The sequence below is a fragment of the Podarcis bocagei genome (assembly GCF_964188305.1).
Source record: "Podarcis bocagei genome assembly, chromosome: 10".
Taxonomy (NCBI): domain Eukaryota; kingdom Metazoa; phylum Chordata; class Lepidosauria; order Squamata; family Lacertidae; genus Podarcis; species Podarcis bocagei.
This window is the reverse complement of record NC_138135.1, coordinates 13506028-13521384: the sequence shown is the minus strand read 5'-3', so window position 1 is coordinate 13521384 and position 15357 is coordinate 13506028. Positions and strand designations below refer to the sequence as shown.

The window sequence follows — 15357 nt, the reverse complement described above, 5'->3', positions numbered from 1 at the left end:
ACAGTTAGGCCTGGGGAGCAGAGTTAGGCCGGGTCGGAGAGTTGTTATTTTAATTTATCACAGTCTCCCCCAGAGTGCCTCCTTCTGGGCAACAAAGGGGATTAAAATGGCAACTCCCACCTGGCAGTGGTTGATGCACTAATGCCTACCACTAGGACTAATTGTGGGTGCCCACTGATGTAGGAATGCTTTGCCATATGCCTGCTCAAACCTGGGGATGCTCCCAGGTTGCCAGCTGGTTGGGGGTTTTTTTGGCAAGTTCAATCACTAAAACTGCACTCTGGGACAATAAACCAGCCAGTTGGTTTTGTTTTGCTGTTTTCTCCATCCCTGTGCTCACCAGGGGCAAAGCGACTTTTGCCCTCACCGCTGCCAGTTCCCCTCTTTGATAGTGTTTGACATTCCTACAGCGGTAAAGAGGACGTCACTGCAGTTGTGCAGAAAAATGAAAGAAGCACCCATTTCCTTTTCCTTGCAGGAAGCCAAGCATTGCTGGAATGCGAGCAGGTGGGTTTAAGACCAGCCCCAGGTTTGAGAAGACCCTGACCATGCTGCCCTCCAGGGACCTGGGCATCACCCTGGCGAACCCCCATGGTCTTTGTAAGGGGTGGTGTGGTGGCAGAATCAGTGCAGCAGGCACTGGTGGGCAGCCGCACAGCCTGGTGACCAGAAGAGAGGCTAACATCCCAATTCACACTGAATGTCAAATTAAGATGTTGGTTGCAGTTCCTTCCATGGCGCTTTGCTTTGGAGCAGCAGACCAGACCATACTGGAATGATTACATTTTAGAAAAGAGGGCACACCCATCAGTGGTGGACCATCTGAGGCCCATGGGGTCCAGCTTCTACTTAATAATAATAATAATAATAATAATAATAATAATAATAATAATTTTTATTATTTATACCCCGCCCATGTGACTGTATCTCCCCAGCCCCTCTGGGCAGCTTTCAACCAAATATCAAAAACAATACAGTGTCAGACATTAAAAACTTCCCTAAACAGGGCCGCCTTCAGTTGTCTCTTAAAAGTAAAATAGTTGTTTATTGCCTTGACATCTGCTGAGAGGGAATTCAACAGGCAAGGCGCCACTACCGAGAAGGCCCTCTGCCTGGTTCCCTGTAACCTAACTTCTCGCAGCGAGGGAACTGCCAGAAGACCCTTGGTGCTGGATCTCAGTGTCAGGGGCTGATGCCTGGGCTGCACTGACAAAGGGTTGCAAGCACATTCCCCGTGGATTGCTGTAGCTGCTGTCAGAAGCAACGACTCCTACAGTCACAAAGAGGCTTCCAGCCACATGGAGGCTGCTGCGTGAAACAGCCCATAGATTTCATTTTACATAAACATTACTGGACATGGAGCAGAGCTGCCTTCAAGATGACAGGGAGGGCAGTATGGGAGAAGCTCTCCTTCAGATACGCTGGGTCTCCAGCCTTTAAAGCAGAAATGTGGAAGGCACCGAGAGCAGCAATCCACCCCACAGTAGGGTGTGTGTGTGGGGGGGGGAGTGCTGGTGTTATAACAAAAAAACAGATGCATTTCCAGCTGGGCCTTCCGACAATTTTTGTGTTCACAACAACAGCAACCCCTTTCCTTCATTTGCAAGGAGAGAGCCCCAGCCCTGGCTCCTTCTAATGCCAGAGAAAACTCACTAAACCCAAATCCTGCTGGGCTACAAAACAGCTAAAGCTCAGCTTCTGCTCATTTTGCATGTTCAGCACTGACCTACTTCAGAAGAAGAAATGATGCATTACACCAGACTCTGTGATGAGAATAAGGCTTGCTTCCTTCCAGCTGCAAATCATCGAGTTATGTGCCTCTTCTGTAATTTACATGCCCTCCATGTGTATCCATTTTAATGGGGACAGTATCTGGTTCCTCCTGCCCCCAGACTGCAAGTGTGCACAGAATTTCTAAACAGGACTTGGATTTACCTGTGATTTCTACCGATTCAGGTTGGCACAAGCCCCACCTGTTTTATTTGGAAGCTGGGTCTTGCAACTCTGCGAACAGTCTAACCCTGGGACGAGGATCGTTGTTGGACTCCGCCTTCCATCAATCCCAGGCAGCAGAGCCAATAATCAGGGATAATGGGGTCTAAAGAGCAGTAACATACAGAGAGATATAGTTTCCTCCTATGGTGCATACACACTTCTTATATTAGCACCTATGGAGACTGAGTATTTCTCTTTTTTCTTTCCTAAAAAAATATGGAACACACACACACACACACACACACACACACACACCCTTCCCCCCCAACCTAAAGGCACAGTTCAGATGTAAACAATACTAGTGAATCTCTTTCAACGACTGGAAGAGAAACTGAAAGTTGCTATCATCAATATGAAGGTATCTGAAGAAGTGTGCATGCACACAAAAGCTTATAACAAGCACAAACTTACTTGGTCTCTAAGGTGCTATTGGACATTTTTTTATATTTTTATATATTTCATCAATATGAAGGAAAAAGGTAGCACAACCATATATTATGGAATTCAACAGCTACAGTTTGTCCTGTAGAATGTTTGTGTGCTGGACGAATGGACACCAGTCCGCCATAGAAGCCATTCATTTCCCCACCCACCCATCCACTCTAGTGTTTGCATCAGTTTTTCAGAAAGTGCTATGTCCCAAATTACATTATACAGTTTTTTGTTCATTTAAACCCTTTGCATCTGTTCCATTTCTAGTGATCAATATTCTTGCTGACAATAATAGGGGTTCAATTAAATGTTTATATGATGTTCGCATGTTATTATATTATCTTGTATTGTATTAGTTTATATAACCACCCTTGGCTGTCTCCACTGAATATACCCAGCAATGCTATCTCAAGTCTTCTTTTTTTCTACATAGCTCGCACACAAACTAAATCTACTGCAATTATTTTGCTCCTGAAAATCAGCGCTTGGGAAACTGGATTCATTCCAAAAATGCAAGCTCACTGCAGGTTGATTCTACATTACCCTACAGTGCATCCATTTGGAAACAAATGAAAACAGGTGAAGGTCGTCTCAGCACTACAGATGTATCCAAAACCTGGTGTATCCAACCTTCCAGGTGGGCATATACCAAGAATTGCAATCACCACTTCCTTCTTCATTCACCTGGGGCATATATAGGATAGAGAAGGTGTGGCTAACCTTATCAAGGAGAAGTTTTTCAAATGTGTATCTACACCAAGCCTTGTGGATGGCAAGACCAAGAATCAGACAAGATTGAAAGCTGCATGACAAGCATGAATGATTCTGGACTGAGAAAAACTACATTTTTTGTGTGGTACTAACTAGTGTGTACGGGACGCAGGTGGCGCTGTGGGTTAAACCATAGAGCTTAGGGCTTGCTGATCAGAAGGTCGGCGGTTTGAATCCCCGCGACGGGGTGAGCTCCCGTTGCTCGGTCCCTGCTCCTGCCAACCTAGCAGTTCAAAAGCATGTCAAAGTCCAAGTAAATAAATAGGTGCCGCTCTGGTGGGAAGGTAAACGGCATTTCCGTGCACTGCTCTGGTTCGCCAGAAGCAGCTTAGTCATGCTGGCCACATGACCCGGAAGCTGTATGCTGGCTCCCTTGGCCAATAAAGCGAGATGAGCGCCGCAACCCCAGATTCGGCCATGGCTGGACCTAATGGACAGGGGTCCCTTTACCTTTACCTAACTAGTGTGTACACAGCCCTAATCTACCATCTCATAGGGGAATATATTTGAACCACATACACAAACCTACAAGATCTTCCCCACAGCTGATCAGTGACTGAAAGTGAGGTTGCAAATCTATCACAGGGCAATTCCCTACTTGTGGTGGGACTAAGGGTCAGTGACTGGCTGCCATCAAATCTGTTCCATCGCCCATAACGACCTGGAGGCAATCAGCCAGCCAGACATAGGCAGTTGCCTGTTCCGAGAAGCATTAGGAGAATGGCTCGGTTTTGCAGATTTTCAAACATCGTTCAACCTTTGCCACAAGTTAATAACTCTCAATTACCTGAGCCCATTTCAGGCAAATTAAGAGCACTTGTCTGGAACTAGGCCACACTGTCTCAGCGCTGCCGGACCACGCATCAGTGAGGGCGGAAGTTGATGAGGGAAGTGAATAGTCTGGTCAAGTAATCTCACTGATTGGTTTTGTGCCTGCTTGGAAAGGGAATAACTGGATGGGGAGAAAAGGCCATCGTCCTTTTTGGGAAGCATTTCAAAACTGCTTGTTGGCCAAGGAATGGCACGTTTCCCTCCAAGGAAGCAGAATGTGTGTGAGTGAACAATTTTCTCTTTTGAGGAATGCGCAGTGACTAAATCCAGCGAGTTTTCAATCTTTCCACCTTCCGGATGACCTTTCCCGCATCAACTGTGTTTGCTGACGAAGTTCTCAGACATTTGTCATGCAAGCTCTCGGTGTCGCAGAGGTTTCTGGGGAGTCCTCCTCAGCACTGCACATTCACATGAGCATAATCAATACTTCAGCAACAACTTGGCCCACCATGCCTAATACTGAGGAATCCCTAAACTTGTTAAGGAACCCCAGGATTTCCTACAACATAGTTAAAGATCAATGAAACCCAAGCAAGGTTTGGTATCATTAAAATGATCAAGCTTTGGATCCATGTATCAGACAATCGAGAGCAAGTGCAGAGCAAAGACATATTGGGATCTACTGGAAGATCACCAGATAATTCCCCGTAGATCGGCAAGGACTCCCAATTGTTTAAGAAAAAGTAATCTGCCACTCACAACCAAATTAGGCTGCTGAGAGTCTCACGTTATTATTTAAAAGCATTGTAAGCTGCTTAATATATATAGTTTAAAAGTCTCTAAGCATCTGTAAGTAATTTGTAGTAACTCAGGTGTAGGTTTATAAATATATATGCAGCACCATCTAGTTTGTGGCTTTTGGGGTGGAACAAGCAATTGACTCCATCCCTTGGGCCACTATTTTGCAGCTGGAGCCACTGCTCTGTACCTGACTCTGGTTGGTGGACCTTGTGGTCTAATAAAAAACAAAATGTGGTTCTGGCAAGCTTGAAACCTGTGCACATGTCTTTCCAGGGGAAGGCCGTATCTCAGTGGTATAAGATCTGCCTTGCACGTAAAAGGTCCCAGTCATGGCTAGGGAAGAACCCTGCATGAAATTCTGGAGAGAACCCTGCTTAAAATTCTGCTGCCGGTCAGTATAGACAGAAGAAGAAGAAGAAGAGTTTGGATTTGATATCCCGCTTTATCACCACCCTAGGGAGTCTCAAAGCAGCTAACAATCTCCTTTCCCTTCCTCCCCCACAACAAACACTCTGTGAGGTGAGTGGGGCTGAGAGACTTCAGAGAAGTGTGACTAGCCCAAGGTCACCGAGCAGCTGCATGTGGAGGAGCGGGGAATCGAACCCAGTTCACCAGATTACAAGTCTACCGCTCTTAACCACTACACCACACTGGCTCTCCACACTGAGCTAGATGGGTCAGTGGTCTGACTTTTTGTGGTTCTGTGTTCCTATGCCTGAATTGGAGACACAGAGACCCATCAGGGTGTCCTGTCTGCAGATTCGATGGATGTACGTACACACACAATAGATAAAATACTAATTAAATTATTTCTCTCTTCTATTTCAATAAAAATACCCAAGGCAGCTACCAAGATATATTGCCACACACAACACACGTACAAATTCATCCCTCCAGGTAGAGCTGGGATAGAAAGGGCAGATCTATCCAGCTGCTGTGTGGAAAACAGCCTAAAAGGGTGTATTAGTATTTTGGTATAACAATGAAACTTCTCAGTGGATGGACGAGCTTGAGCAAAAATTGATCCGCGGTCTCTTTGGATGCTGGCAACTAATGCATGCCAACTAAAGATAGACTGCTGCTATTAATGCAGCGTCAGGGCACGTGTTGAGCTCTCATCCTTTGAAATGCTGTCAGCAGGTTAAATGACGGAGCCTTTTTAATATCAATTAATTGACAAATGGCAGGCTTACCACTGACATCGTGAGTCACGCTCAACCGGCACAAGTGGAAAGCTCCCCAGGCAATTATGGTAAAATGGCAGCTGCAAGGGTAATGTCTGATGCACAGATACACAGAATCCTTCTCATCTGTTAAGTTTGTAGAGAATCAGGTGTCAGCTAAGCACAAGCACTGAAGAGTACGGAAAAGGACGGGGAGGAAACCAGGTTCGGTTCACATTATGTGAATAGGATTCGAACTTCCCGAAACAATTCGAATGCCGAAAGGCAGCTATCGCTTGAAATTCATGCATATACGAATTTTGTAATGCAGCTCTCCACTTTCCCAAAAAATTGTATAGAAATGGGTACATTGGGGAATGGGTTTGCAAAAATGCCAGTATTAGTAAGGATAACATACAGAATGCATATTAAGGAAAACTGCTTGCAAAATTGTTTCAATTAGGCAAACATACACACAAAGGTTGCAGATGACACAACTTTGATGGCAGAAAGTGAGGAGGAATTAAAGAACCTTTTATTGAGGGTGAAAGAGGAGAGCGCAAAATATGGTCTGAAGCTCAACATCAAAAAAACGAAGATCATGGCCACTGGTCCCATCACCTCCTGGCAAATAGAAGGGGAAGAAATGGAGGCAGTAAGAGATTTTACTTTCTTGGGCTCCATGATCACTGCAAATGGTGACAGCAGTCACGAAATTAAAAGACGCCTGCTTCTTGGGAGAAAAAGCAATGACAAACCTAGACAGCATCTTAAAAAGTAGAGACATCACCTTGCCAACAAAGGTCCGTATAGTAAAAGCTATGGTTTTCCCAGTAGTGATGTATGGAAGTGAGAGCTGGACCATAAAGAAGGCTGATCACCGAAGAATTGATGCTTTTGAATTCTGGTGCTGGAGGAGACTCTTGAGAGTCCCATGGACTGCAAGAAGATCAAACCAATCCATTCTTAAGGAAATCAGCCCTGAGTGCTCACTGGAAGGACAGATCGTGAAGCTGAGGCTCCAATACTTTGGCCACCTCACGAGAAGAGAAGATTCCCTGGAAAAGACCCTGATGTTGGGAAAGATGGAGGGCACAAGGAGAAGGGGACGACAGAGGATGAGATGGTTGGATGGTGTTCTTGAAGCTACCAGCATGAGTTTGATCAAACTGCGGGAGGCAGTGGAGGACAGAAGTGCCTGGCGTGCTCTGGTCCATGGGGTCACGAAGAGTCGGACACGACTAAACGACTAAACAACAACAACAAACACAAAGGTAGAAACGTACACTAAAATGATGGTGGATTTTTGTAAGATTTTTTCTTTTTCTTTTTGCAAGCAAACTGATGCAGAAATGTAGAAAAATGAGAGACCTGAAACTGACAGATCCATCCATCCTTAATAATATGTCAGGGTTCCTAAGCGCCACGGTAACATGTTTTTGAAAACCTACCCCCAAGCAAACATAGTTGTGCTAATGATTATTATTAACCACCAAATCTCCATATAGAACCCCCCCCCCCCCGTATTTCAAATGCTTCACATACATTATCCAAGAATTGATTACGAAAATTCTGGAATGCAGACACAACGCTTTAGCCCATTGGCTGAATCTTCAACTGCAAGTCCAGTGAGCCACCGGTGTTTGTGCTGAAAAAGTGGGAGATTGTTTGAAACACCAGAGGTCAACTTCCTCTCACTAGCCAGCCATGAGATGTTTCAGCGGTAGTAGCCATCACCTGGCATTATCACTTTAAGAAGTGTGGGACATACACAGGTGACCCAGCCTTGAGCGTCACCCAGTCTAGGTGCTTGTGGCCCATTGCAATGTATAAATGAAGCTCATGGATCAACAGACTTGCTCAGCATTTTCAATAGAGGGAATGCTTCCATGAACCCGCAAAGCTTTCAGAGAACTGCTGATGGAAATTAAGAATATGCAAAACAAGATGAAACAATGCTCAGATACAGCAGCAAGAGATCCCTTCATCTGTCCAAGACATGGCTTTCTGTTAGGTGGAGGTTGGAGGGGCAAGGAAAACAGCAGGCATGACCTATTGGCAGATAGGAACCTGATTTATGCCGAATTTGCCTGTTGATCCAGCTAGTTTAGTGTTGTCCACACGGACTGACAGCTGCTCTCCAGGGTTTCAGCCAGGGAACGTTCCCAGCCCTACCTGGAGATGTTGATGATTGAAATGGAGACCTTCTGTATGAAAAGCAGAGGTTCTACCACTATGGTTCTTCCTAGAGAAGCCTACTTGGTGAATACAAAGGCTGCCACTGTAGCTTGGTCCTGTAGCTAAGGCTGAACTCCCTTCCCTTGACATTTAGGAACATAGGAAGCTGTCTGATACTGAGTCAGACCACGATCCATCTGCCAGTCTTCTCTGGTTGGCAACGGCCCTCCAGGGTTTCAGACAGAGGATGTTCTCAGCCCCATTTGGAGCTGTCATGGATTGATCATGTGACATCCTGCACACAAAGAAGATAACGCTACCACTGAGCTGCAACCTTTCCATGAGGTCACCAGGTCCAGATTCGTAGCAGGCTTGCTATCCAGCTAGTTACGGGCACGCAAGTATAGCAGGCAATCTCTCTGCAAAACGGGCTCACCTGGGCATTCGCTGGAATACGGTGTATTTAAGGCTGAGCATAAAACAAAAGTTGCTTCCCAATGACATTTTAAATGCCAGGCAATCATATTGCCTCTGTTATAATTTCAACGTTATTATCTGAAGGGGCTCAAGCTGTGAAGAAAACAGATATGCTGCCAAGGAGAAGCACATTTCTATGATATATGCTGGCATTGTGAGGAGGAATTGATTGTCAAAACGGCATCCTCCAGAGGGAAGAGTGACATACGTGAGCTATGAGAGAAGGACAAAGGTCTAGGCTTAGCACCACACTGAACACCCGTCAACACCATTCACAGGAGATACAGAATGGGTGGAGGGAGCCAAAGGCAATCAAAGCATTGGAGAACATTCTTAAAATCTTGAGTAGGAAATAGGAAGCCGCCTTGGTGCAGCCAGAGTTTGGGATCCATCTACCTCAGTATTGTCTTTTTGGGGCGCTTGAGTGATTTGATCTTTGCAAATCCCAGTACAAACTGCCTTGATTGACACACACACCAGACTAATGGACAGATCAGAACTTAAGTTACCCACCGGCCTTTGCACTTTGGGAATGCTCTGAGCTGAAATGCACATATCAAAATATGTTTTTACAGGTGTGTTTTGAGAGAAAAAGCATTTAGAACCGCATAGTCTCAGGGGGAACGTTTAGAGATTTAAAAACAAATTTAAATGTGAAATTTCTTCCTTTTTTATTTTAAGGGATTCAGATTAATGTGGAACTGGGTTGGAACAGACTTATGGGTAAACACAGACCAAGAATAGACAAATGTGCCTCCACTATTGCTTACGATGACGGCAGCAGTTCTCCAGGGTTTCAGAAAAAGGTGGTTCTTAGCACTATCTATTAAGACCAGGGATTAAACTTTGTAGGTTTTTCAGATACATTATGTGTGCACCCACTGAGCTGGGGGTCTTCCCAAGAGAAAGGGAGCATTCGGCATCAGAAGTTAGACATTTTGCAGGAAATTATTTGGTCTCCCTTCACACGCAAAAATTGAGCTTGGGCGTGTGGGCAAAGCAATTAAAGGCTGATGATTCTAAATAGGAACAATTATTCCAGAATTACTTTAGAGCATCACTTTTATTGCTCCAATTAGTTTTTATTTTCCAAAGAGATTCTCTCGTGTTGGCATTGCTTTCCCCCCAGTGAGTTGCCTCTCCTTTCTTCTTCCCCAAGAGCTAATTGTCTCCCTGCCCAAACATTACGTGGAGCTTCCTGCAAAATCTGGACTTCGCTCTTTCCCCAAAACCTCCTGCCACCAAACACACATAACCATGTCAGAAGAGATGGTTAAGTTTTTTTTGCAACAATAAGTGATTCAATCCCAAAACAGCACCACAATGAAAGGAATTAGCCGGGCTAAAGAAATCAAAGGAAGCAATCTCTCCCAAGCTTGGATCTAAGGCACTTGTGTGATATGCATATTCTGTGGGGCATCAATGACTTCTCCCAATCTCTAGAGGGCCATTTCTTGATGATAAACATTTTTTTTACGTTCCATGAATTTTTAAATTGCCTGAATTCTCCCACTCTGCCGTTCATACACAATTTCCGAGTTGCTGTTGTTGCTATTATTTAAAGAACGTGTGGGATTAATTATGAAACCTGATTGCCTTAGCCAAAATTACTACAAAATACTAGTCAATTAAAATACACCGAAACCCATTTTGAAATGTTTAGGAGAACGTCTTTTCTCTCTCCAATGGAAGCAAAATAAATAAATCATATTAGTCACTGGGTTTTAGTTTGGGTGACAAGAAACAAATAAGCGAACAATGAAAATGTGTGAGATTAAAGGAAGATATACCACATCTGATAGACAGAAACTGGTATGTTGAAAAAGCAGTGTGATAGCGCTATTATTAATAAACTTTAAAAAATACATCTCCTGCATGTTGAATAAACACCATCTTCATTTAATCTCATACATTCACATTTGGAGTGTGGTGTTCTTTTCAATTGGATTAGAACCCCGCAATTGATTCAATTTGTTTTTGGTTTACACAATGCCAATAAATAAATAATAATAATAATAATAATAATAATACTTTAAAATCTAGGCATTGTACAAAGTAAAAATAAGATCATGGACTTTATACTATCTAACAATAGCTGTAAAGATGAGCAGGGAAGGAGAATATATTGGATCCCCCTGCCCGCAGCTTAATTTACCATGTGTATCACTGAAAATCCTTATTCAGTTTTGAAGCTTTTAATCTTCATTCAAGGTTCTTTTTATTATTCCTCCTTCCTTAGGCTTTTCATCAATGGCTGCCAAAGGAATCGGAACAGAGCAACTTACAATGAACTATCAACGTGGAACAATTTAAAATGATACAGCCAGCCGGATCAATGCTAGAACTGTCTGCCAAAATACGAACATACGATAAGGAAACAGCATCAAACAACAGCTGATAACAAGGTACACAGTTTCTCACTGGCAATAGGTGCTGAGCACTCTCTCTCTCTCTCTCTCTCTTTCTTTTGGGGGAAGGTTTCCAGGTCTTTTTACAACACATATTTTGTGATTTAATATTTTTCAATGCAGTTGAGCATTTTCTCTTGTGAGGCAATCGAAAAAACATGGGTGCCTCCCCGGCTGAATTTCTACCAGACTCTGTGCCCCCCTCAGAAAGGGCGCTACACAGACAATGAAACCCTGTATAGATTAAATTCTGTAGTACACTGGGTATCTTAAAAGAAGAACACACCAGCTCTTCAAATACATCATCAACCACCACATAATTAACACATTGGCATACATGTGAGAAAATTTGACTCATCTCAGAGATGAGGGAGATAATTCAAAGACTAATTTTAATGGATAACTCACGACACTTTTCTGTGGCACCCAATCAGTTGCACGTGATTATATTCTTGAGTCGTTAAAAGATAAAACTCAAATTTAGTTGGCATCTGTGGCACTCCGATCTGGTCAGTGAGTAGGCAAAAAAAAAGAGGAGCGCAATGGAATCCAAAGTGATAAAGAGAGTTGATAGACTGCCGCATCAAGATGCAAGAGCACAGTGTCCACAATGAACAACCGTGCTCATTTTAATATAATCGATAAGCACTCTAATCCAAAACTGTAGGTGAACTCCAGTGCAGATACAGGACTCTCTGGAACCCATAATGCACTGTTCATTTGAATAGGAACAACAGATCCATGCGTGCAAAGGAATGTTTATATGGACTTCTGGCCTCCACTGAACTGAATGAGTAGCCCTTCTGCAAAATCACTGGGTGAGTGAAAACCACCCAGTATTGTTCTCCCCGTCGATTTCAGTGATGTGAGATGTCTTTATTAGTGTCTGCTACTGGAAAAAACACAAGCATTCCATTTTTTATTATTATTTTTTTGCAAAATACCATTATGTTCTCCTGAATTACTTCATCTCTTGAGCGGTCCAAACATTTCCTTAGTATTGTAGTAAGGGTTAGCTTTCTACCTAGTGCTCAGGACTAAGAGATTTCAATATACAAAATGATGTTTTATGGTACACGAGGGATGCTGTACTATATATTTTGGGGAGGCTCTTATAAACCATGCTCACTCTGATCCAGAGATTTGCTATCAAGAGGTCCTGAGAACACACAATGTTCCCTGAAAGAATTAAGAGTTGCTCCACTTACAGGAGGAAGCTACTAAGACCTTTGTGATCAAGGATATTCTTCCTCCATCCCTCCAAAAGGCACGAGGTCACATGTTCTTAGATTGGAGTGAGTAAGCCCAGAGCGATTTGATGATGAAGCTTGGTTTGCTTACAATGGTATAACAATCCAAAGGCAGCGATGGAGACCAAGCTGATAAGTGTGTGGTCCTAAGAACTACTATGCTATCAAAAGTAAGGACAGGCAGTTTTATTAGCTGTGATATATTCCTGGCCCAGGGGAAGGAAACCAGCCAGTAGGGGAGCCACAACATTTGAGACACCCCTCAGCCAAAGTGCACCCGATGGAATATCTTAGCCTGAGAAAGGTAAACAGAGAATTCTCTGAGCTTCGTAGGTGCTCATGTGAAGTCAGAATGGTGAGTGTGTGTGTGCTGTTGCCTGTTGCCTGTTGTGGTGCCCTGGCTAATACATCAACGTACCACCCTCTGGACTTAGCTTCTTGGTTCTTCTACACCATTGACAACTGCCACGGGGAGATAAGGCAATGCATCACATTTTATGCGACTGAAAAATAGAGCCAGGCGAAGTGCGCAAAGGTCACAACAAGGAAATGAACCATCTACGCCACCTCTTAATATCAGCTGGGATCACCAGCAGCTACCCTCCATGGGTATTGTTTAATGGCAATTTTTTTATGATGGAATTCCAGAAGGAAGTACTACAGGACCTTCTTGCCCTACTCATCTTGCCCAGGCTGTGGCGGTATCTACATCAGTACAAGTGACTGAATACTTACACTTTCAGTGTCAGCTTAGCCTATTAAAGTAATACGCACCATGCATTCAGTATAGCAGCCAATTCAAATGTTATTATCTTAAGAGTAATAAGAAACCAATCCACAAATGTGTGTGTGCGTTTTGGGAGGGAGGATAGCCACTGCTTTCTTGCTGATTATTGGAGTCGTAAATAAAGCTTTAAAAAGTTGAAAACTATAATATGTATTTCAAACCGGCAATGTTTAAAGATTACGCTGATCCAAAATTATATGCAGTAGCTTTCATGAACACTGGAATATCTTATGATAGTTGTTCTTCCCTAGGCAAACAAAAGAACCTTCAAAAAAATAAAGAAATGACATTTTCTAACAGTTTACGAGACAACCCTTTCCCATCTACACCAATTAACCCTAATCTAATATTCTCAAACATTAAATAACTCCTTGCTAAAGACAGCACTGGTTGTTCTCCCCTAGGATATAAAATTAAGGGTTGGGCAACAAGCCATTGACCACGCTATCGGGCTCGTTCCCATTCATTTCAGTAGGGATTTGAAGGGAGAGAACTTCCTTGTGGATTGTGCCCTTTGCCGAAACTTTTGAGCCACTCGCCCAACAGGCAGCGAGAGAAAGATTAAACGGGTTCCCAGGCTTGTGGCGTCGCTTCGGGCATCTGGGATGGGCAGCCTCAAAGGGCAACATGCTTGTATGACAAACGGCTCTTCATGGGCAATCAAGCTGTACAACCACCGTTCATTCATCAGCGCTGATGAATCCAAAGGCTTCCCAAAGAGAATTATACACAAACCGAACCAATCGCATCTTTGGCAGGGGGTGGGAGAGAGAGAGAGACTGTAATGATGCAATTGTTTTCCACTCTCGAAAAAGTGCAAGGTCATATATCCTTATTTAAAGACTGGACACCCCCCTACTAGTCTTCCTCTGGCCCCAGCTGAAGCCAGCAAACTATTCTTTATTAATTGTGCATACAGGACGTGTGAAATCCCTGGAAAGCATCAATCTTTATAGCTGCTTGGACCATCCACTAAGTTACATTTCTGCACTGTGATGAGAACTCATAACACGATCACTAAGGCAGACTGTATACAAGAGTTACTGCTGATACAGCTCGTGTTCTTTAATGGAGGGGCTGGGAGGAAACCCAGAGTGAATGCAAAGCTATTTATCAAAGCCTTTTAAAATATAATTCTGCATCGTTTTCAAACAGAGGCATAGTACTTTTTAAAAAAGGAGAATTATGGGCTTCCCCTCGCCCCACAACTCCAGAAGGCAAGATTCTGAAGGAACAATTTTACACGATTCTCATCCTTCAATGGGTGAGTTGAGGAAGTATTTCCATAAACTTGAGTGACAGCCAAAACACCACCAGATTCAGGTAATAGAACCCTGGTGTTCCAAGATGGTTATCAGCAATATCTTTCCTGACTGATTTGGAGGGGCCAGCACTAAGAATGTATAAAGCTGAGAGGAACGCAAGCGGACATTTGTGCATTGACATATCTTCTCAAAAACTATTTGAGAGCGTTAACTTGGCACTCTCCTGGGTGAAGGATGGGTCACATAACAGCAACAAAACAAAACAAAACAAGCAACTGTAGCACATACCATTGAGGCTCCGAGTCAAGCGAAATGGTCGATTTCGGAAACTCACCATTCCCAACAACAGACACCATGCTCTAAATTTAGGATTATCCGAAACTGGACTGTGGAAGGCATCAACGACGCATGTGTATTATGCACAATGCATATGACAGAGAGGCTCACCCATACTAAATATGACACCCCCACCTCGGCAACACATTAATCCTCAGCAGCTGAAACAGATGGCTATTTCATGAATAGTTCATCTCAAACGCTCCATCGGCTAAGAAATCTCCAGCCCCAAGAGAAAAATTACCAGGGAGGTGGGTGGGGCGGAATTAGGTGCAACAACTTTGAATGAATTCATAATATGGCCGGCACCAGACTATATGGGAAGGAAGTGGATTTCCATTCCTTTTCCTTTTTAAAGAAAATGATAGTTTTGAAGACCATGTACAAAGTTTTATTTGAACTTCTACCTTGCACACACTTTCCACTAAAGAGACGTACCACGTAGCCAGTGCTGCAATCTCATTTCCTCCCTTTTCATTATATAAATCCAGCATGGTCATATTCATGTTTGCAAAGTTCGGCGTGATCCTATCATTCTTATTTCAGATGGGATTAATTTTGTTTTCCAGGAATGATGTTATGTTAGGGTCCAGATTTACTCTGTTGAATTTTTGCCTTTCATTCCTAGAGAACCCAATATACACTTTCTTTTCCTTTCCTGATGTCAGGCAATGATAGAGCAACTGGAACTTTAAAGATCAAGTGTCAAGGCAGAAAATTAAC

General features: G+C 43.4%; 1 protein-coding gene across 29 annotated transcripts in view; it reads right to left on the bottom strand.

The window, feature by feature from the left end:
• Positions 1-15357, bottom strand: part of CELF2 (CUGBP Elav-like family member 2) — a 552082-nt gene that overhangs the window by 328204 nt on the left and 208521 nt on the right. The window contains exon 1 of one of the 29 annotated variants that reach the window (XM_081210129.1): positions 14587-14707. The exons of the other annotated variants lie outside the window; for them this stretch is intronic. Coding sequence (XP_081066255.1) covers positions 14587-14654 — 68 coding nt within the window. The 5' untranslated portion in view covers positions 14655-14707. Of the gene's footprint in view, positions 1-14586; positions 14708-15357 lie in introns of those variants that run through there. 29 annotated transcript variants of the gene reach the window in all.